Consider the following 23,304-nt stretch of genomic DNA (forward strand, 5'->3'; position numbering starts at 1 on the left):
AGTGGAAATCAATTGCTTGTTGTTATTATTAGATTGTATTTAACAGTTTTTTGGGTTTTTTTTTTTTTTCGTTTTTTTGTGTGTGTGTGTGTGTGTGTGTGTGTGTATTATCTCCATAAAGTGATTAATAACTAGTATTAGAGTATGTTAAAATGTAACATCAGAAAACATCAGATTAGCAGCATTCTAAAAAAAAAAAATTGTTCATAGTTTTCACACAGTATGCCAGTAAATACATGTTTATTTGCTTCAAAAGTTAAACTCATGGTGTCCAGCTGAGTGGACATTTTTGCAACTCCATGAAAAATAGGTTCAAAAAAAAAAAAAAAAAAAAGTTGAATCCCATTGTTTTTTTCATGCCTAAAGAGGAATAAAAAATCTTGATTAGGTTCTCATAATTCATGCATGAAAGGGTTAATAAACCAATAAAATAAAATAAAATAAAATAAAACATCGTGTAACATTACAGTTTTATTTCTCAAAATGAAGATCAAGTAAAAAGCATTATTTCACTTAGACAAATTTGCCCCTTTTTTCAGATTATCAGATATAATATTAATATTATACGAATCAATTACTATTATTATTCATTAACTTTCAGGATTTATTTTGTCTTTTAACTGAGAAATCGTGTGTTTTCCCTGAACTGCATAAACCTGCTGTGCCCATTACAAGTGCAAAATGAAACTACAATGTGGTTCAGAAAGCTTTGTCACCGAAACCAAACATTGGTCCTTGAATGGCTCGTAGAAACATCCCATCCTACCTTTTTTTTATCGGCTTGGATTATCAACCAATCAGAGGCGCCCCCGGAGCCGCGCCCAGCCCCTATCGGAACTCGCAGAAGTCGCAGGTAAAGCCCAGGTGTGTGTAGTCCTGCAGGTAGAAGGAGTCTGATCCGGATCACACAGCTGAGACTCAGGGCCTGGAAAACTACAGTGAACATGGCTTTGACAAAGATCATCTAACGAGACTGGAATTAATATTTATTTATTTTTTACTTTTGATGAGAAAACAACACTTTTTGACTGTACTTTAAAAGTTGGATGAAGTTGTTGATTATTATTTTTATTATTTATCTACTCTGACCTCGCTTTTTACGCACAATGGATTTTACTTTCAGCAGAAGAACAGGAGTTTTACTTATTATTTGGATAGTTTTTAGTGTCCTACCCTGCTGTAATGGAGAAGTCCCCTCTAAACCAACCAGCGGTGTCACCATTGTGCCTCCGATTAAACCGGATAATGGGCCCCAGGCCTATCCAGACGCGGAAAAGGCCAATTTACCAGTGTTTACAATGGACTACCCCAGAATACAGATACCATTTGAGGTCACTCTTTGGGTTCTACTGGCTTCATTCGCAAAGATTGGTGAGTTACAGAAATATATGCTCAAACAGCTGATGTACTGATAATGGCATCATGGATTAACCCTTTCATGCATAGTGGTCACTACACTTATTCTACATCTGTTCTCTAATTTATTCATGGGTTTTGTTGTTTTAGTTCCATATCAGCCAATACAGTGGACACTTATGCACCATCCCATACACTGACATTTATACCATCTCTGTAACTTTGCTGTTCTTGATTAACCTGATCTATAGTGACATGTTTGAGAGTAAATCAATTGCTAATAAAAATTGGGAATATGATAAAATGTGAGAAAACATCAGATTAGCTGCATAAAAAATGTTTTGATTTTATAGTTTTCACACAGTATATCACTTTCTGATATTGCATTCTTTGCTTCTTTCCTTCAAAAATTAAACATACGGTGTCCAGCAGAGTGGACATTTTTAGAACTCCATGAAAAATTATTAAGGTAGATTTGTTTCTTTATTGCTTTAACAAAAACAACAACAAAAAATTAAATTTAAAAAAAAAATTCACTTCAAGAAAAAAAAACTCTACTCAATCAAAGTTATAAAGTGTTCAAATGCAATTTTTTGGATCTTAAGTATTTTTTGCATTTGTCTTATTTTGTTACTTTTAATTATGTTTCAGATTATTTTACTGAATATTTTACCAGTTAAATCACCCAAAATTGCTTTATTTGACTTTGTTTTCTAGTAGGGGAATGAACCACAGTACATTTACTATGCCACAAGTACAAACCAAAAACAAATATTTTCAATAAAAAAACCCCAAAAAACAAAAAAACCCCAAAACATTTTCAATCAAAGAAAAAAAGTGTTCAAATGCAATTTTTTGGATCTTAATTTTTCTTTTTTTTTTGCATTCAACACTTTTTTCTTTGATTGAAGAGTTTTTTTTATTGCAATTTTTTTTTGATTGAAAATATTTTTTTTATGGTTAGAGCAATAAAGAAACAAATGTACCTTCATAAAAAATAGGTTCAATAAAAAAATTCAATCGCATTGTTTTTTCATGCCTAAAGAGGAATTAAAAACACTCAGGAATAAAATCTCAGCTAAGGTTCTCATAATTCATGCATGAAAGGGTTAAAGTGGGTTTATATTCAATGCTTTAATACAGAATCTTAACTACACTCTTTGGGAACAGACTACTTTTTTTAATGACTTTTTCTGCTTTTGTCAGGTTTTCATGTGTACCACAAGATCACAGTATGGGTGCCAGAGTCATGCCTCCTGATCAGCATTGGTCTGATAGTGGGTGCCATCATGCATTCTGTCAATGAGGAGCCCCCTGCTGTGCTCACCAGCAATGTCTTCTTCCTCTACATGCTTCCTCCAATTGTCCTCGACTCGGGCTACTTCATGCCCACTAGACCCTTTTTTGAGAACATCGGTACGGTACGTTTCACATGCTCCATAGTTTTCCCCAAAGTGCTTCAGTTTGTTCAAATATTTGTGTCCTACAGAGTTGACGTTGTGTGTTTTTGTGTGTGCAGGTGCTGTGGTTTGCAGTGGTGGGGACTCTATGGAACAGCATCGGCATTGGCATGTCTCTCTTCGCCATCTGCCAGATTGAGGCATTTGGTGTGCAGGACATTAACCTCCAGGAGAACCTGCTGTTTGCCTCCATCATCTCGGCCGTGGACCCTGTGGCCGTGCTAAATGTGTTTGAGGATGTGAGCGTCAATGAGCAGCTCTACATCGTAGTGTTTGGAGAATGTCTTTTCAATGATGCCGTCACTGTGGTGAGTTTGTCAAACCCAAAATTCTAACAAGATTTGGTGATTTATTACATTTACATTTATGCATTTGGCAGACGCTTTTTTCCAAAGTGACTTACAGGGGAAAACCAATCAAATCAATCAATCAAATTTTATTTATAAAGCACCAAATCACAACAAAAATTATCTCATGACACTTTACATATAGAGTTGGTCAAAACCAGACTCTAAGCCAAATTACAGAAACCCAACAGAATCCTCCAGGAGCAAACACTTGTGACTGGTGACAGTGGAGAGGAAAAACTTCCCTTTAACAGCAGAAACCTGGAGCAGACCCAGACTCCAGGAAGATGGCTGTCTGCCTTGACCAGTTGGGGTTAAAGAGAGAGGGTAAAGGAAGAGAAAAAGAGAGAGTGATAGAGATAGAGACTGGGGGAGAAGGGGGGAAGTAGGGGGAGACATATGGATGCAGTTGAGGATAAGTGAGTGATGACGATGAAGGCAGGAGAGAGGCAGGACCACAGCAGCAGGTCCAGAGATGATCCTGGGAAAACCTGTGATGATCCTGGGAAAACCTTATTAATATATTTAAGATGCAATATCAGAAAGTGCCAGGAAAGGAGGTGCTCTCGAAAGAGCTGGGTCTTCAGGAGCTTCTTGAAGATAGGCAGGAACGCCTCTGTTCTGGTAGTGCTTACTCATGAAAAGAGCCTGGATTGTCATGTACAAGGTTTCGGGACCATCAGACAACGTTCCCCAGACGAGCGAAGTGGTCATGGGGCAACATAAGCTTTTATCAGTGCACCTAAGTAGGTAGGAGCAGACCCATTGAGAATTTTGTGAATTTTTATTGTGGCTCATGTGAACTAATAACTTCTACATGTTGGTCTGTATTTATTTTCTCTTGGTCTTCGTTTGTTGTGAAAACACAGTGAGTAAAGAGCATGGTGATGTTACATACTGATCACAGTATCTTAAGGCGATGTCCAAAACAGTCAGATGAATGACAAGAACAAGAAATACCCCCAGGCTGCACTTGGGGGATGGAATAACAATAGAAAAAATAAATGTTAAAGAGGGGAAAGGAGAGGAAAAGAGGGAATGAGAAATTATGTGTAGTCTTTTCCTTTCTTCTCTTATTTCTGTGTACTATACTAACTTTTTACTTTTATGATTTGAGTTCCTTTATCATTATTTATGGTTTCCGTTTTTGATTTTCTTTTATGTTTTTCCTTATTTCTTATTTATTGATTTTTTTTTTTTTTTTTTTTTGGCCTGTGGGTTGGGTGGGTGGGAAGGGATGGGTGTTGACAGTCAGATATGTCATTCTTGATTGTGCATTGACTGCTACGAATTGATATGTCTATTGTGTTCATTGAAAATGTTCAACAAATATAGTTGGAAAAAAAAAGAAAAAATAAATGTTAAGGTAACTAATGTCAGTTCAGATTGAAAAACTGACAGACATTGTTAGAGGAAGTAAAATTCTGAAAAGTATGAATGATAATAGTTTCCTTTAAATAGATATAAGGTATGTGTGACAACAGAGCTGATCCATTCATACCAGTCCACTATTTAGCAAGGTCCTTATGCATGTTTTATTGTTTTAAAAAGAAAATAATTCATTATCTTACGTGATTACCTTTTGTTTATCAAACCTGATGCTGTTTCACACATGAAAGAAAGATCCCAGTCTCTTCAACACAGTGAGACATCATGTTTATTGATTTAAAAACTGGTACTGGCAGGTGTCCAAACCTTGGGAATCAGTATCAGTATCATGCTAGAAAAAGTCAGATCGATGCATTTGTAACATTAACTATTCAATAGATCAATCTTTATTTCAGACTTAAAGGTCCATATAAAAACATAATAAAACGACCATACACATACAGTAAAATTTAACTTCACAGTTAAAGTATAAAAGTAAAAGTAACAATGAAATGTCTACGTCAGTTCATCATATTCTATAAGATTATCATGTTTGTAGTGTTGAGGCTCTTTTATCTCTAAAGTCACCTTTTCATGAGCTCAGAAAACAGGCCTGTTCTCAGTTTGGTGACAAAGTGATTTCTAACAAATCCAAGAGTTTATTTAGCTTAAGAACCAAGAAGAAGGAGGATTTTCTTAAACTATGGAGATACTTCATCCTTTGTGTTTGTCAGAAAAAGCTGTTATCTGAAAAGTAAGTAAAACTGTCAGACAAGTGTAGTGGAGTAAGAAGTACAGTTACATTCCACAGCTGAAAAAAGAAAGACATAGGAATCAGATTATTATTTTATCAATAGTTTGCTTTGATGTTTAATAATAGAGGCTATTATTGTAACCCCACCTACCATTTTAGACTGTGTTTGGGGCTCATGAATCCAAAGCTGCTCCTGGATACAATAACACAGTTGGTATTGTATTGTCTGAATCTGTTCTATTCTTTCAGTTGTTAAAAGCTCAGCTCAGGTTTCAGCAGAGACAGGTTTTTCACACTTTTTTCTGCATGTGATGTATCACATAGACTCAGTGCATGGGAGAAATACGTCTGTCTGCGTCCTGGTATGATCATATATTATTATTCCGACATGACAGTGAGGGTATGCTGACATCAGACAAACAAACGGTCCAGAATCTGTTTGCTCGGATGCTGCCAAACCAGTTTCCTGAGTTCACTGTTGCATTTGCCTCTCAGGGCGGAGTTAACACACACACACATCACCGTCTGAAACTTAACTGAACCGGGCTCATGCTCAAATTTCCCCCTCGCCTTCTTCTGTTGTGTTCTAACGCGACGCCCCGCCCACGTTGACCTGCTCTTAGCTTTGGTGTGGTGACCCTTTGTTTATGACACACAGTAGCAGAACTGGTTCAGAAAGTATATGCAAACATTTACCCAGGAGACCCGCATGGAGGGCATTGTGTCGCAGAAAACAACCAATCAAACGGGATGTAATATCAAGTAGGAGTTTACAGGAGGCCTTTGTTATCCACTGTACAACAACATACAACATGTAAATTTAACATAAGGAACTGCTGTCATCACACGCACTGATCTATATTGGATAACCAGTAAACTTGTTTCTGATATTTCCTGCATGATGATGATTTTTCAGCCACATATCAGAGGGAATTTTATTTTATTTATATTATTATATTATTATTATTTTATTTACAAGCATTTGTCTGGTGATGTTTTTTGTCATCGTTTAGTGCTGAACAAGTCTTACCTTACGCGCCTTTTCAAAACGGTGTAGGGGAGAAGTTGTTTTGACGAAACAATTGCATGCAGGGAAGTGAGCAATGGTATTAAAATGGCAAAATCTCCACATACTGAGACTATTGGTGACTACTAAAGCATGTTTTTTCTATTATCGCAACAAAAATGTGTGAAAAACACATTGGAAAACATTGCTTGAATTGCAAAATGATGGGTATTATAATTATGCCATCCAGTCATATTTGACCAGTGAGGTGAAGCCCTGCTGAACTGTAACTGTTGGATACCCTCAGATTAATTTATTTATTTATTGCAAGTAATATTGTCATTTTATTGAATGTCTATGCATTTTGCACTTTTTTAGGATTCATCAGGGGTTAATATAACAAGCTGATCAATAACAAATGAAACTGTAACTTATAGTTTGACTGAATATGGTCTGGATCTGGATCCAGATTGGACATTTCTCTCACACACATGCTACTTGACTATATGTCAACATGATCAATTTCTTACTGATCTGGAAGATGACGCTGAACCGAGAACACATTTTAATTTAATTTCTGTATCTGCTATATTTTATGGGTATCCCTGACCTCAGATTAGAACATTCCAACTTCAGATTTGATTTTTCTACTCAATAACATTCACTTCACACCAACTAAATAATAAAAATAATTGATGATAGAAACATTAATGCAAATCCTGTGAGGGCAGCCCTAAGAAACAGTCTTAGGCCACCAGTTGGTTTGTTGTTTTAGCAATGTAGTATTATGAGATATTATAAAAGATGTATCCATTTTTCAGTCTCTAGATACAACTGAAATAAATGTATATGGGATATTTGAGAACAGCTTTAAAAACAAGAATTTCAGAATAAAACAGACCAGAGAGTTCAGTATTTTGTGTGTGTTGAACTCCATTTAATGTTTTGGTTATATTCAACACGTATCATAATGTTTATTTTTGTTTAGGCTGCGCTTTATCATGGGGACAGAAGTCAGAATAAATATTCAACTGTTGCCTGAATAAATATTTTTTGCGGATTTTTAATACTTTGCACTATATTTAATTTATACTATTTTAGACACCGATAAATAGATATTATGCTCAGTACAACCCTGTAAAAACAACATGGCTAAAGGTGACCAGAGACTTTTGCGCTGAACTGAATATTTTAAGGGCCACAGAATTGATTTATCACATATACATGTTTCTTTGAATGTTTTCACCCGATAGTGGATTTATTAATTGTGATGGATACTGTGTGAGGGTCTAACATCTGATTGTCTTGTTTATGTTGTGTTTGTTTTTGGTGTTACTCATTCTCCTATTTATTGCCAGGAAGAAAGAAATTTTCCATCTAAAAAATAATCAGCCCTTTATCACACAGTCATTCAGAGTGATATCATGTAGCTTATATATTAAAGTTGTGTATACCAATGTAACCACTGTATCATTGCATCCCTATAGCTTTATCTCCTATTTTACTAGAGCAGAGGTGTCAAACTCATTTTAGTTCAGGGGCCACATTCGGCAAAATTTGATCTGAAGTTGGCTGAACCTGTAAAATAATAACATAATAATTTATGAATAATGTCAACTCCAAACTTTTCTCCATGTTTTAGGGTGGAAAAAGTAAATTTATATTATGAAAAGTTTTACATCTACAAACTATCCTTTCAAACAATAAGAATAACATGAACAAACTGCAAAAATAAGTGTAATTTTAACAATATTCTGCCTCAGTTTATCATTTACACATGTACATTATAACTTATAGATCACAGTGGATCAACAAATACACAAAACATTTAATAACAGACAAAATATTGTTAAAATTGTACTTACTTCTCAAGACATTTCAGGTTGTTCATATTTGTTCAGGTTATTCACATTTTTTTGCAAAATTATATTTTGTTTTAGTGTAAATACATGGAAATATTTACACTTACAAAGACAAAAATTTGGAGTTGTCATTATTTCTATGTTATTATGATAATATTTTACTGGTCCTGCCCACTTGAGACGGAATTGGTCTGAATGTGGAACCAGAACTAAAAGGAGTGTTAATATCTTATTTTTGCATTTCACAAATTCATCCCAAGGGCCAGACTGGACCCTTTGATGGGCTGTATTTGACCCCTGGTCCTCATGTTTGACACCTATGTACTAGATTAATAAAACCATACATTAATAGATTTTCCTGCCAACGCTTTTTGTCTGTTGGCAGGTGAACATCTGATACAGCCCGTTCATCTTTGCCATCGACCACAGTAGTCCACATTACAATTAAGAACACATTAATGGGACACACAAATCTGCTCTGGATGACATGTTTTCCCTCATAACTGTGAAAAGGACTCTGTTTTTCAATAGTAACCAATAAATACACTATTTATTCTAATAATATATCCATGAAGTCAATATTAGGTCTAAAGAACCAGGCAGAGAAGGCGAACAAGGGCAAGTTGATTAGTAAAATGCTCTTTTTTTTCCTGTGAGTCATTCAGTCTGCTCAGTGAAGTGAGATTATCACACTGCAAACAGCGCAGAGTAAATATTTCAATAAATCGTGTTATCTGGAACTGTGTCATTAAAGGCCACAGCCCCTGACACCACCCATGACCTCTGTTGTGTACAGGGTGGGGAAGCAAAATTTACAATGAATATTTAGTTGTTTTTTCTCAGCAGGCACTACGTCAGTTGTTTTGAAACCAAACATATATTGATGTCATAATCATACCTAACACTATTATCCATACCTTTTCAGAAACTTTTGCCCATATGAGTAATCAGGAAAGCAAACGTCAAAGAGTGTGGGATTTGCTGAATGCACTCGTCACACCAAAGGAGATTTCAAAAATAGTTGGAGTGTCCATAAAGACAGTTTATAATGTAAAGAAGAGAATGACTATGAGCAAAACTATTACGAGAAAGTCTGGAAGATACCATTAAAGAAGAATGGGAGAAGTTGTCACCCGAATATTTGAGGAACACTTGCGCAAGTTTCAGGAAGCGTGTGAAGGCAGTTATTGAGAAAGAAGGAGGACACATAGAATAAAAACATTTTCTATTATGCACAATTTCTTGTGGCAAATAAATTCTCATGACTTTCAATAAACTAATTGGTCATACACTGTATTTCAATCCCTGCCTCAAAATATTGTAAATTTTGCTTGTAGGTGTGTGTTTATACAGGTATATGGTGAAATGTACAAAAATGGGTATGGAAATGTGTTCACACAGTTTACATCTGAGGTGTTTTTTTTTTTTTTTTTTTCTTTTTTAGGTCTTGTACAACATGTTTAACTTTGTGGCAGAGATGCCGGTGGTGGAGCCGGTGGATGTGTTCCTGGGAGTGGCTCGGTTCTTTGTGGTGGGGCTTGGGGGGATGGGTTTTGGGATCCTGTTTGGCTTCGTAGCTGCCTTCACTACAAGATTCACCTCCAAAGTCCGAGAAATCGAGCCTCTATTCATATTCATGTACAGCTACCTGGCTTATCTGGTGGCTGAACTGTTCGCCATCTCCTCCATCATGGCGTGAGTATTAGACTTGTCCACGCACAAGTATTTGAACGGTTTAAATGCTGCAAAAATACAAACAAAATGGGAATATTTTTATGTTACTGCAGCATTGTGACCTGTGCCCTCACCATGAAGTACTATGTGGAGGAAAATGTCTCCCAGCGTTCCTGCACCACCATCCGCCATGTGGTCAAGATGCTGGGATCCATCTCTGAGACGCTCATCTTCTTCTTCCTGGGTGTTGTTACCATAACGACAGAACATGAGTGGAACTGGGGCTACATCCTGTTCACCCTCCTGTTTGCCTTTGTGTGGAGGGGTCTGGGTAAGGAGAAGGGTAAAGTGGATCTGGGTCAGCACAGATTTAGACCCTGTTCAGATCTTTCATTAAAATCCGTACAGAGATATTAGGAAAGGTCAGGTGAAAGTCAGCCTCCTCATCCCTGGTGTTTGAAAGCACTGCAATATGTGAGTGATTACTTCTGATCAGATGTGAAATTCTCACTCAATATGCAAATATGGAAGCTCATCTATAGCTTAAAACACGATCCATGCTTTAACCCATAAAGACCCAAACAGCCACCTTTGATCAAAACCATCTACTGATCTAAACTGTTGATCCACTAATTCTATCAATACATGTAAATAATTGGTGTATAATACAGTTTGTCATCTTTTCATGGTCATCAGATATGACCTGTTTGGATGTTCAAAGGCTCCGTAGTAAACGTGGAAACTCCGTCATCTTCTACAACATTGATTCACCAGTAAAAACCATGGAGTTGGATCAATGACAGTGGATGTAGACACTGAGTTTATGTCCAGTTAATGATATATTTTACTAAAAAAGTCTCATTTTCTTCATTTTTTTCTGTTTTGATACAGTAACGGAAAAAATGCTAAATTCAGAGGATAATATTATAATAAATGATGATAAATCACTTAGGAAAGGTTAAATAGAGAGAAAAATTAATTTGGGAACTGCCACAAAAGTCACACTGGGTTCTTATGGGTTAATTTCAGTCATGTTTCTTTGAAAATTTAGTTCATTTTTCTGCTCAAAGGCCACAAGTTACAGCTTTTAAGGTGGACTGTTTTCTGCTCATACTTAAATAAGCTGATACCATTAGATCTTCAATCACTCAAATATGTTTATGAATATCTTGTGAAATATACAAATGAAATAGAGTGATGAGGGTGGAGTGTGGTTCAGGTGAGCTTAGGCAACACCACACATACACAGTATCATGATGCTGTTGTGCTAGAACTAAATGTTTACTAAAAAGGTAGTTTGTCAATGCATCCCTGGGCACACCTGTTTGACCACTATAGGATACAAATAAGTCATTCCCAGACCAATGAATGCATCCTGTTCAGACTGTCTATTAGAGCAGTGCACGTACATTTGGATTTACCAGGACAGATGTTAATGCAACATATAAACACGGCCTATTTGACTTTACATTTGTCTGTGCTGTTGTAGGATCAACTGTTTGACCATTACATTAAAATATAACGCTGCAGTTTTTGATTTTTTTAGGAATGTAACACTGATATCATTTTATTTGAGGTGTTACAGTGGATGTAAGAGAAGAAATATTTATTCCTTTTCAGCTGTTTTTTGTGAGGGTGTTAAATATTTTAATATTGTTTCCACCTAAGTTAATGTAATTTTATTTTTTATTTATGCTTGTTTTTCGATATCAGAAATATTTATTCTTATTTTGCAGAATTAACAATTTTTTATGTTTTATTTTATTTTTTTATGTCATTTTTATCAGTTTTCAGGTGTTATGGGGAAAGTGTTGATTTGTCTATGTGATAAATACATTTACAAAGTTATTAAATGTTGCATGTTGTGCAAAGCCATTTTATTCTTCTTCATATTGAAAGAACAATTACATTACATTTTTCCTCTAATAGCTTTTCATTTTAGGTGTGCTACATGGTTCATTATAGATTTATATATTTTTAATAGTGTAACTTTTACTTGCATTAAAGTAAAATTTGTACTGTTAGGTTTGGTATTACTTTTTCTTACCTTCTCTTGAAATAATGTTTGTTTTTGTCTGTATAAAACATTCCACTTACAATGTCAGGTAAAAACTGTTCCACTTGTGTATTTTCTTCTCCAGGTGTGTTGGTCCTGACACAGATCATCAACCCTTTCCGTACCATCCCATTTAACTTAAAAGATCAGTTTGGTCTGGCTTACGGTGGTCTCCGAGGTGCAATTTCCTTCGCCTTGGCCTTCACTCTTCCCGATAACATCGGCCGCAGACAACTCTTCATCACTGCCACCATCGCAATCATCCTCTTCACTGTCTTTCTTCAGGTAAGAAAACATTTGTGGTTATATTCAAAGCATTATGCATAGTCGGAGAGCATTTGTCTTTCTAATTTGTGGGAGTAAAACAGGCTGGGGGTGTGTTTGTCATTACAGGGAATCAGCATCCGACCTCTGATTGAGTTGATAAATGTCCGGAGAACGAACCGTAACCTCGACACCATCAATGCAGAGATTCACTGCAGGGTAAGAGTCAGAGTGTGAGTGTTGAATATTTAAAGGGTACCGGTTGTGAATTTTCATTGTTAGTTATTGCAAAAACTCACGTATAATACTAGTGGTTTTGTTATAGCCCATTGTTAAGTACACACAAGTACTAAGTCAGCTTTTCCAGCATCAGTAGTGGCACAGTAATGTTGTATTATCCGATTACTTGGGCTGTGGACCCAGCCAGCATGTCCATGTGGGCCCCAGAAGGGTTACATTTGGGCTGCATATAAGGGTCCCATGTGGGTTTGTCTGCAGTTTCCATGGTGGCCCCACATATGTTTGCCCATATCAGAATCAGAATCAGAGATCTGAATATCTTATATTATTTATTCTTCACACTATTTATCCCACGACATTTATCTTTCATGTTATTTACACTACTTAAATTCTATGTTTTACAAATATCTTAGTTTGCGATACTTTTTATTTTTTCATATAACTAACTGTGCTTTTTACTGATATGTATTGTTCTTTTACTGATATTTGTTGTCTGTCTGTAAATTCTTGCACTGAACCTGAAAGCTTTGCCTCAATTTCATTGTACTTGGTGCAATAACAATAAAGAGATTCTGATTCTGATTTTGATTGAGATTCTGATATGGGCAAACACATGTCGGTCCACCATGGAAACTGCGGACAAACCCACAGGGGACCCTTATATGCAGCCCAGTTGTAACCCTTCTGGGGTCCACATGGACATGCTGGCTGGGGGACTGGTCACTGACCCGTGCAGCAGACACATGACATAAGATGACCCATTATTGACCAGTGCTGGGTCGCGTCTCCAGGACAGTGGGGGAGTGTAAAGCTTCCAGCTGCACAAACAACAAGCGTGAACACATGCTTTCCACTCAGTCTCACTCACTGACTGCTGTTTGTTTACTGGTACTTGATCACCCGGAACCAACGTGGGTACGTCACTTCTGGATAGTAATGGCTTCTCCCCATAGGTTCTGCCCCTTCGTGTAATTCATGTAATAAAAAGGTCCAGTGTGGTGCATTTATGGCTATTTATTTATTTAGTTATTTAGTTATTTAGTTAGTTAGTTAGTTAGTTAGTTAGTTAGTAATTAATTACCCTGACCCCCGAAGGGGAGACAAGGGGTTTTGTTTTTGCTTTGGTTTGTTTCTTTCTTTCTTTGTCAACACTAGCAGGAAAACTATTGGTTGAATTCATACCAGATAGGGTTTATAGATTGCCAGTGACTCAGAATAGACCCGATTACATTTTGGGAAAAGTAGGTCAAAGTTCAAATTTTTTATGAATTTTTAAATCTTCTTTTTCCCCCATTTATTTATATTTGGCGAAATTTCAAACGTCTGTAGTGGCAAAACTATGGGTTGAATTTATACCAAATTAGGTTTATAGATTGCCACTGACCTTAAATAGATGTCATTACATTTTGGGAAACGTAGGTCAAAGCTGACATTTTTTTAAATGAATTTTTAAATCTTTTTTTTTTTTTTTTTTCCCATTTACTTATAATGGGTGAAATTTCAAATGTCTATAAAAACATCAATATTGTTTTAATTTACTTCAAAATTGGCACACATGTAAAGGCAATGATGTTGATATGATGACGTCACCACAGGCATATACATGATGACATCAGATGGATCGATGCCAAAATAAGCTTCAGTATGCACAAGGGGTGGGGTTTGTTGTGCCTGGCACCACTTGTTTGAGTATTTACCCAGACTCTGGCTAATCATAGGTGTTTTGGGGCAGGAAGATAATACCAATTGGTATTGATATAGAAACCTGGAAAATAGGCTTTTCCTTCCCACTGCAGGGTTAAATGGCACCAGGTCATCTATCTGTAGAAAAGGAGAAAGCCACTCCAGAATATTGTGTATTGTCAAATTCTGACTTTTTTCCCCCCCTGAATTCAGCTCCCGCAACTTAAAGTGTATTTTGTTCTTTTTGCACTAAATTTGCACCTCTCTTACTTATAAGTAATACATAATGTAAGCATGACCAGTACAGGTACACTTTGATGTTTGTGGCAAAGTGTTAACAGCTCTTACTTCATTCTCAGCTCATGGAACACACCATAGCAGGCATAGAGGACCTCTGTGGACAGTGGAGCCACTTCTACTGGAAAGACAAGTAAGAACTCAACTCAAGGAAAACCTTTAACACTTAAAGTTATTTATTTATATTTGTTTGAATCTTAGATTGTTCACACTACACAATCCACTATAAATTCCCGTTAATAAAACAGGTGAAAAATTTTCCAGTGAAACTAGAAGGCAGTTTTCATTGACCAGCTCTCAGTTTCTCTCTCTGTGGTTTTGTTTGACGACGCTATTGTTCACACTGGGCTTGTGTGGGAATGTTGACAGCTAACCAGACGTTGGTGTCATGTTCAGTTTCCTCCATCTACTCTGATGTTTTTCTCTTTAAAGCTGTGAAATGTCTCGCTTAGCTCCCCATGGCCTCTTCTAACAGTTTTACACTGCCACCTCTTCTCAGGTACACACCACTAGTGTTACTGCATTTACACAAAACCTAATGTTTGATTTGAACAGAAGCATTTCAAGAAGTCTGTGGAAGACAAAGGTGGACTAATATGATTAAGATTAAAGCAAGTGCATACAATGAAGGAACAACGCCAAAAAAGTTTAAAGACGGTTAAAGACATCCACTAGGGACTAATTATGTACAACCATTAATCTGGAAAGTTCGGATCACATTGATTTTACATAAATTTAATTGGCTTGTGTATTCCATAGTACTATCATATCATAATTATCATAATAAACATATTAAACACAACTGTCTGTGTTAGAAACATTTTATCACAAGAATAAAGTGCAATTTCTGTTATCTTTTTATTTATTTATTTTTTGAATATCTTTTTTTTTTTAATTCTCTTTTTATTGAAAGAAGTTAGGTTTTTACAAACATTGAAAAATTTGACATACACCTAAACTATATACATCCAGAGAGTGGGTGTAAAAAGCAAAAACATTTACAACAGCTCATTACTGTCTTGGCGTACAGGATTTCAGAGTAAAGAATCAATATATAAATAGATAAATAAAAACACACAAACATATTTCCTTCAGTTAGAGGATTTTCTCAGCAAAATCAGGTCTCAAAGGCCTCACATATCTCATCCATTCCTCCCAGTGTTGCACAAAAGAATCCATCTTCAAATTTACAGGTTATTCTTTCCATCCTATAAATTCCAATAGTTATGTCTATCCAGTTATTTATTGTTGGTTCTTCTTGTGTCATCCATCATTTAGTTATTGCTTTTTTTCCTACAGTTTAGCTGTCTATTTATTTTTAATCTGCTTATTTATTTTATTTATTCAGAAGTCTTCAGAGTAGATTGGTCCACATTGCAGACACTTCCTGAATACCTTAGAGTTTGTTTTATGTAACACGTGATGCTGCACACACCTTCCCCTTTTATCCTTCCTCCTCACCTCTCCCTATATCCTGTTTCTCTTTTTTCCTTTTCATTCTTCCCTCTCTTTGCTTTGTTGACGCAAATTTCATTCTTTTCTTGTGAGACAAGTTCGTCAAGTCTCAGATGGTAGATTGTAATAAAATATGTGATTGTTTTGGCTTCACAGTCCTACCCATTTAATTTTAGGTAGAGTAGTGACATTAATTCAGATTCAGAATACTTTATTAATCCCAGTGGAGACTGTGTAACATTACATCACATTTACTTGACTGATCTGATGTTTTTGAGATAATCTAAACACTACAGGACTGTGTAAAAGTCTTATGCAGCCTTTAGCTTTGATGTTTTTTGCAGAGTTATAATGGGTGTATGTCTTTACAAGAAATATGCTGGAAATATGTGCAAAGTAATGAAGCGCGTACACACGCACACGCACGCACACACACACACACACACACACACACACACACAAAATCAGATCTAAACTGCTTCTGTAGGTAAAGTCAGTATTTAGTGTGACCTCCATTTGGATTCATTCAACTCTCTTGGGTCGACTGTGTGGATGTTTTCTTATATAATGTTGTGTTCTAATACACACCTTTAGAATGTCCCAGATGCTTTCATGGTCTTTTGTCCTTTTCTCTGTCCAGTTGATGATCAAATGGGATCATCTAGATACCTTGTCTGTTTTAGCTCCGCCCCCCAAAGGGGAGGCAGGGGTATTGTTTTGGTTCGGTTTGTTTGTTTGTTAACACTCTAGCAGCAAAACTATTGGTTGAATTCATACTAAACTGGGTTTATAGATTGCCAGTGACCCAGAATAGATCTGATTACATTTTGGGAACAGTAGGTCAAAGTTCAAATTTTTTTAAATGAATTTTTAATTTTTTTTCCCCATATACTTATAATGGGTGAAAGTTGAAATGTCTTTAGCAGCAAAACTATCGATTGAATTCATACCAAATTGAAATTATAGATTGCCAGTGACCCAGAATAGATGTCATTACATTTTGAGAAAAGTAGGTCAAACTTTCCATTAAAAAAAAAATTAAATATTTTTTTTCCCCCCATTTACTTATCATGGGCAAAATTTCAAATGTCTGTAGCAGTAAAACTATTGCTTGAATTCATACCAAATTGAGTTTATAGACTGCCAGTGACCCAGAATAGATATGATTACATTTTGGAAAAAGTAGGTCAAAGTTCAAATTTTCTATGAATTTTTTCCATCTTATCTTATAATGGGCGAAATTTCAAATGTCTATAAAACATCAGTTTTGTTTCAATTTACTTCAACATTGGCACATATATAGAGGCAATTCATATGCTGACATCAGCACATGCATAGACATGATGACATCAGCTGGATCGATGCCAAAATAAGCTACAATATATGTGTGTGTGTGTGGGGGGGGTTGTTGTGCCTGGCACCACTTGTTTATTATAATAGCCTTTCCACACTTAAGTTTACAGCTAGAGAAATAAACAAAAACATAATTTTGTTTGGAATTAAGAGTTTTCCTTTAACATCATGATTAATAACGTACTAAACGTACTTCCTTCTAATAAAAAAAAAAAGTTGACCTAACCAGTGGAATCTTTTTTCTCTCAGGTTTATGAAGTTCAACAATCGAATCCTGCGCAGAATCCTGATCCGTGACAGCCGAGCCGAGTCGAGCATCGTGGCGTTGTATAAGAAGCTTGAACTGCAGAACGCCATGGAGATCCTGGACACGGTGTCTGGAGACATCAGTGCCGCTCCGTCCATCGTCTCTCTGTAGTAAGACAAGAATCATGTCCTCGTCTCTGAATACTGCTGTCATTTTATCTGAGGAGGTTTCCCAAACGTCACACTGTCATTCAATATGTTGTTTTTTTCTTTTTATAGTGAAGAGAAGAAGAACGCTGGCAAACCCAAGAAGATGTTTTTGGCTGCTGACCTGAGGAACATGCATGACATCCTGTCCAAGAACATGTACAAGATCAGGCAACGGGTGAGAAGTGGAATAATCTGGATAATCTTCTTGGCTTTGCTCTTATTTATTTACATGTTTTCATTAATCACACAGTCTAATACAGTATCTCATTTCTTTATGCACTTGTATTTTTGCGGTTTATGTTGTAAACTTTCTGGCAGAACATAGTGGGGAAATTAGACCTTTATCTTATGATCAACACTGACCACCCAGTCAAACATGAGATCCTAAGAAAACAACAAAAAAAGGGAAAAAAATAGATGCTTTATTCTAAAATGTGCAGCTTTGTCGAAATCAAGTGCTTCTTCCTTTTGTCTTTTTTTTTTTTTTTTAACCTGAATAGATATTAACACAAAAAATACTCAAGACACATTCACACCAAGGTTATAATAGTTTTGGATTTTTCATTATAATTTAGTTTTATTTAGTTTTGACTTTATTTTTCTGTAATTCAGTTAGTTTTAATTCGTTTTTAGAGCAGGTTAGCTAGTTTTTATTAGTTTTTGTTATTTTCTAAATGCTTAGTTTTAGTTTTTTTATATCTCTTATCTTCTTCGCTGTCATATTAACATAAATCCCAGACAGGACTCTGCTGCTTTCTCCCAACTTTAGTCTCCATGTTTCCAGGTAGAGTGGGAACCAGAAGACGACTGGAAACCACAAGTGACGAGAAGTGACAGACCGTTAAATATCATATGGTGCCAGCAGCTAAAATTGCTCGAGGGAAATAAATCGATTTCATATCAATCCGACATTGACAAAGACAAAAACAAAGGGAATTTTATCCATCATTTTTATATGTTTGAGTTAATTTTGTAAGCACACAATACAGTTTCAGTTAGTTATTTTTTTCTTTTAATTATAGTTTTTTATTTATTTCAGTTGACAAAAATGCTCTTACAATTCTAGTTTTCATCATTTTGTTAGTTTTTGTTAATGATAATAACCTTGATTCACACACATTTTTTCTGATAATCTTCATTCCTGTTTATTTAACATATGTGAATGAAATCAGTGAAATAAGACAGACTCCCTCAAATTTAATTAACTTACACCATTTGCTCTTTTCTGGCTTCTGTGAGCAAACCATGTGACGACACTAAACACTGAAACTCGGTCTGTTTTGCATATCCACAGACTGTGGTCGGCAGTACTTTTCCATAAGTGACATCACCCTCTTTGCTTTAATACAAACAGGGAGCATGTGCTTGTGTTCTTGGGTCGACAAAGCGTGTAACTATGTTAAAAGCCTTCATTTGCAAGTTTCTGTTCTTCATTTATGGGCAAACTTTAAGATTTTCTTCTGACTGGCGACACAGAAAATGCAGGTGACTTGTTTTCCTGTAACAAATGTTAAATTAGTTACAAGTCTCTGTCTGAAAATGTTGTTAAATACAGAAGCTTGGACGATTTTTATTGACGTGACCTGTTTTACTTAAGGACAATAGCAGCTATTAGTGACTGAAAGGCAGTTGTGTTTGCTTTGGGTTTTTAATAGTAAGAGGTTTGTTGACAGTGATGGGTACTGTCATATCAGCTTGTAAAAATGCAGCCTGATGGAGCTTTGTCATTCAGTCAGGTGTGGTCAGTTTTGGTTGAGTAATCGTAACTTTATAGAAACCGTCTCCTCTTACAACAAGTGCGTCTGTTATCGTCACAGTGATCAGACTTTATGGACCTTCAATGTGACGTGAAGACGGCAATATATTCTATGGGATGTGTCCACTAGGGGTCTGTATCTCCATGATGTTGTGTGTAACGCTGTATCTTTTATTTTCTATGATCAGACGGTGGCATTTACAGGAAAACACGCCCTGCCCAATGACACCCAGACTAAAGAGATCCTAATCAGACGCCACGCTAGCATCCGCCGCAGCCTCCGACCCGGAAGCTTCCAGACGACGGTAAGCAGCTGCAGACATGTTTCTATAGGACAGTGGTTCCCAAACTTTTTGGCTCGTGACCCCATTTTAACATCACAAATTTCTGGCGACCCCAAACATTCAAAACAGACTTTTTTTTTTTTTGCTAAAATTAATTTGTTTTTGATCATGTAATAGTTTCCTATACTATGTTGCAAATAAAAGTTAATTTTAGATGACATTTAGTCTATATAATGTATATTATTATGGACGGAGGTGGAAAAGTCAGGTGTAGATTACTGCACAAAGTGAGAATTTGATTTTCCTTGGTCAGGATATGTACAGTCAGTCCAGCTTGGATTTACAAGGCTGACAATTAATACTGAACAAACAATAACTCGAAGTATGAATTATGAAAGAGCTGCAGCATCTGAAACTGACCACAATGAACATTTGAAAGATAAACAGTACCACAGTGCTTCAGTTTCAGCTTCACAGTTTGTCATGTCTTTTATGTGTTGTGATTGTCTCTCTCAGCTCACCGTATATTTTTTATTAGAAACTTTTTATTTTTATCAATTACTAGAAATTTCAGGCGCCCCCATTTGAATTCCAGGCAACCCCAAGGTTGAAAAACACTGCTATAGGTGTAATGTCGCATTACTTGGACACAAATGTAATGAAGAAAGAGCATGTTAATGATACGCTATATGGACAAAAGTATTGGGACATGTTAATTCCAGGGGTTGCATCACTAACTATGGAGCCAAAATGAAGACTTTAATGTGTGATATTAAAAATAAAATTTTGCAACTCCACCAACAATAGAAGATTGGTACGAGATCATCTTGCAAATATTCAAAATAGAAAAACTGACTTACTCTATCAGAATCCAGAGGGATAAATTTGATCATTTGAGACAAATGGATCCAGTTTGTATCCTCTAGCCACCCAGAGTTTGTATCAGTCCTTTAAAAATGTCTTCTTTTTTATAATCTCTTTTCGTTTGATGTTTTTCTGCATAAACATGTGTAATGTTTAAAGAACCCAGAGGTATTGTAATGCTATGACTGTTTTTAAATGAGAAATACCGAAACTGTAAGCACCCAGTTAATGTTATTATTATTTTTTTTACACTTTTGTATGTATGAAATAAGAAATATGAAAAGGGCTCTAATAGATAATATCTGTATGAATAGTAATATTGGAGATATTTTGTCACCTTTTTCAAAAAAACAAAATGGAAAAAAAAAAAAAAGTAAAATTTTGCATTGAAAACACACCCTGAAAACTGACAAAAGAAACATTGGCATTGAAAAATGTGTATTGTAAAAAACTGTAATGGCATCAAAACAGGTATTGGCATTGATAACATTTCACATTGTGTTTTACATAATCAGTAATTTAAATACCTGATTTTCATTGAAGAATGCAGTGAATATTATAATAAATGATAACAAACCTCTAGGTAAAGGTTAAATGCAGAGAAAAATTCACTTGGAAATCACCAAGAAACTAATCCTAGGTCTTTAAGAGTTAAATGTTCTGCATCTAGAATTCCAAGATGATGCATAATAATAATTTTTATGCTGTTATTCAGTTTGTCTTAATTTTCTACTTTTGTTGCTAATCTTTTTCTGTTGTGTTGTTTTATTCTCATTCTCAGAAAGTGCCTAAATCTCATAAGTATTTCTCTCTTCCTGCTGGACAAAGTCTGGACTCAAAGTTTCCTCCTGGAAGGCAGAGCTTTACAGGTGAACTTTTCCCCTCCTTCAAGTACTTCCAGTAGTGCTCAGTGGTATAATGCACTGTATACAAGTATTTTATGTACAAACCTTACTTCCAAAAAAGTTTGGACATGATTTAAAAAGCAAAAGAACTCAAATTTGTTAGTTTTGCTTGGACTTTTATTTTTCATTGACAGTAAACAAATTGAGATTTTGGTGCTTGCAACACATTCATACATGTTTACCAATGTGTAGCATTGCCTGTCTTTTATATTACACTTTTTACCCAAGTGAAAGTAAGAAATAAGTGAAACAGTTTAGAAAATGCATATTTAAAAAGACATCATTATTTACTTTGACTTGTATTTCATTGTTGACAGTATGAACACTATACTTCTTGATTTGTCTCAGTGAAATAATTACATTGGTGGATATACGGTTAAATTAGGAACTGAGAACACTGACTATTTTCCTTGTACTTTTTTATCAGTTTAATTATGGTTTACAAATCCCACAATTTAACATTCATTGTATTTTAGAAAATGTCCTAACTGCTCTGGACATATGGTTAGTACATGCAGTTGTGTGTGATGGTCTGATATGATCCATTTACAGTCTTTTTTAAAATGATCTTCTCTCAGGTGATCAGGAGACCATGTCTGAGGTGGCCTACCCCACCAGACGCTCTCGGTTCAGCCAGCCGACGCGCTCCTCCTCCAGGGCCATGATGCCTCTACGGAGACTGGACACACTAAAAGAGGCCTCATCCATTGACATTTTAGATGAAATTAAGGATGACGGTGCTAAGGTTGGACGGAGCGTGCCCAGAACAAACTCCTCCTCGAGCGATTCCAGACTGCCGGCTCGTCGTCACTTCCACTCCTCTTCAGATAATGACAACGGCTCCTCCGATAACTTCAGGAACGTTCATCATGAAGCAGAGGGCGAGGAGCAGCCGCCTTCTCCTCCACCTCCAGCCTGGGCCGTTGAGCCCAGAGACAACACAGTAAGAAACCCTCTGCTCAGACGGCCTCAGTGGAACCCCAAGAAGATGTAACGTGTGTCTGAGCTTCTCCTGAAAACTCACAAAGCCTCCAGATGAACTGTTACACTTACTGCCTGAAAGGCCATGCAAAGGAACACTGGAGGTTCTTTTTTTTTTTTTTTTTTTTTTTTTACAGATGAATGAACTTTGCCACAGTGTGAATGGACAGTGAATGGCATTATAGTAAAGAAACTGTAAATAACCTGTCAGCGAGTCTGCAGAGATGATTTTTTTCTTCATATTTCTGTCCCTTTTATTTAGGTGTTTTAATACCTTTAGTGCCTGTAGCAGTTGTTTTTTTATTTTTACATCATTTCAAATTAATTTAAAATGTGTTTCTTCTGTCTTTACCTGTCACTTTTTCGTATTTTTTTGTTTTTATCATCTATTGTGTTACAGTTGTATGACTAACCTTTGAAGCATTTCTATATGTTTTAAATTTAACATGAGTAGCTGTTGCTGTGCAGTACTGAGTACTCATGAGGTCTTATGTATGTTTATTACATGAATCGACCTCACAAAACTGGGACACTTTTTTTATTGTCTTTTCTGTAATAAATTTTCTATCTTATTGCAAGCTGTTGAAACATTGTGGATAAAACCATGGACACAAAACACATAATAACCCTAATGTGACAGAATTCATTGCACCAAAACAAAAAAACAACTATAATGTATTAAATAGTTTTTATTTTCAACACGAATCGTCTCTCAAACAAAAAAATATTTGGATGAATACAGAAAGCAAAAAAAAATTCTATACATGTGCACTTAAACACATCCCAAGATAAATTATCAAACTAGAAAAGCACTCTGAGAGCGCAGACCTCCGCCAAGGCAGATCAGTGCCCCCCACCCCAGATCACCACCAAAATTTAATCA

General features: G+C 36.0%; 1 protein-coding gene across 2 annotated transcripts; it reads left to right on the top strand.

The window, feature by feature from the left end:
• The first annotated feature begins 884 nt into the window (after positions 1 to 884).
• slc9a2 (solute carrier family 9 member 2) lies at positions 885 to 22,993 on the top strand. Of its 2 annotated transcripts, none has more exons than XM_030125554.1 (13): positions 885 to 1,371; positions 2,563 to 2,777; positions 2,876 to 3,124; positions 9,598 to 9,848; positions 9,941 to 10,158; positions 11,969 to 12,168; positions 12,277 to 12,366; positions 14,430 to 14,500; positions 17,425 to 17,592; positions 17,701 to 17,806; positions 19,576 to 19,692; positions 21,317 to 21,404; positions 22,019 to 22,993. In XM_030125554.1, exons 1-13 carry the CDS (start codon positions 1,107 to 1,109, stop codon positions 22,432 to 22,434), a joined length of 2,454 nt encoding a protein of 817 aa, XP_029981414.1. In that variant the 5' UTR covers positions 885 to 1,106; the 3' UTR covers positions 22,435 to 22,993. The 2 variants fall into 2 exon arrangements, with proteins under 2 accessions (XP_029981414.1, XP_029981415.1); XM_030125555.1 differs by having other exon boundaries at positions 1,240 to 1,371; positions 2,563 to 2,772.
• The last annotated feature ends 311 nt before the right edge of the window (positions 22,994 to 23,304 follow it).

The sequence above is a fragment of the Sphaeramia orbicularis genome, chromosome 21 (genome assembly GCF_902148855.1).
Source record: "Sphaeramia orbicularis chromosome 21, fSphaOr1.1, whole genome shotgun sequence".
Classification (NCBI taxonomy): Eukaryota; Metazoa; Chordata; class Actinopteri; order Kurtiformes; family Apogonidae; genus Sphaeramia; species Sphaeramia orbicularis.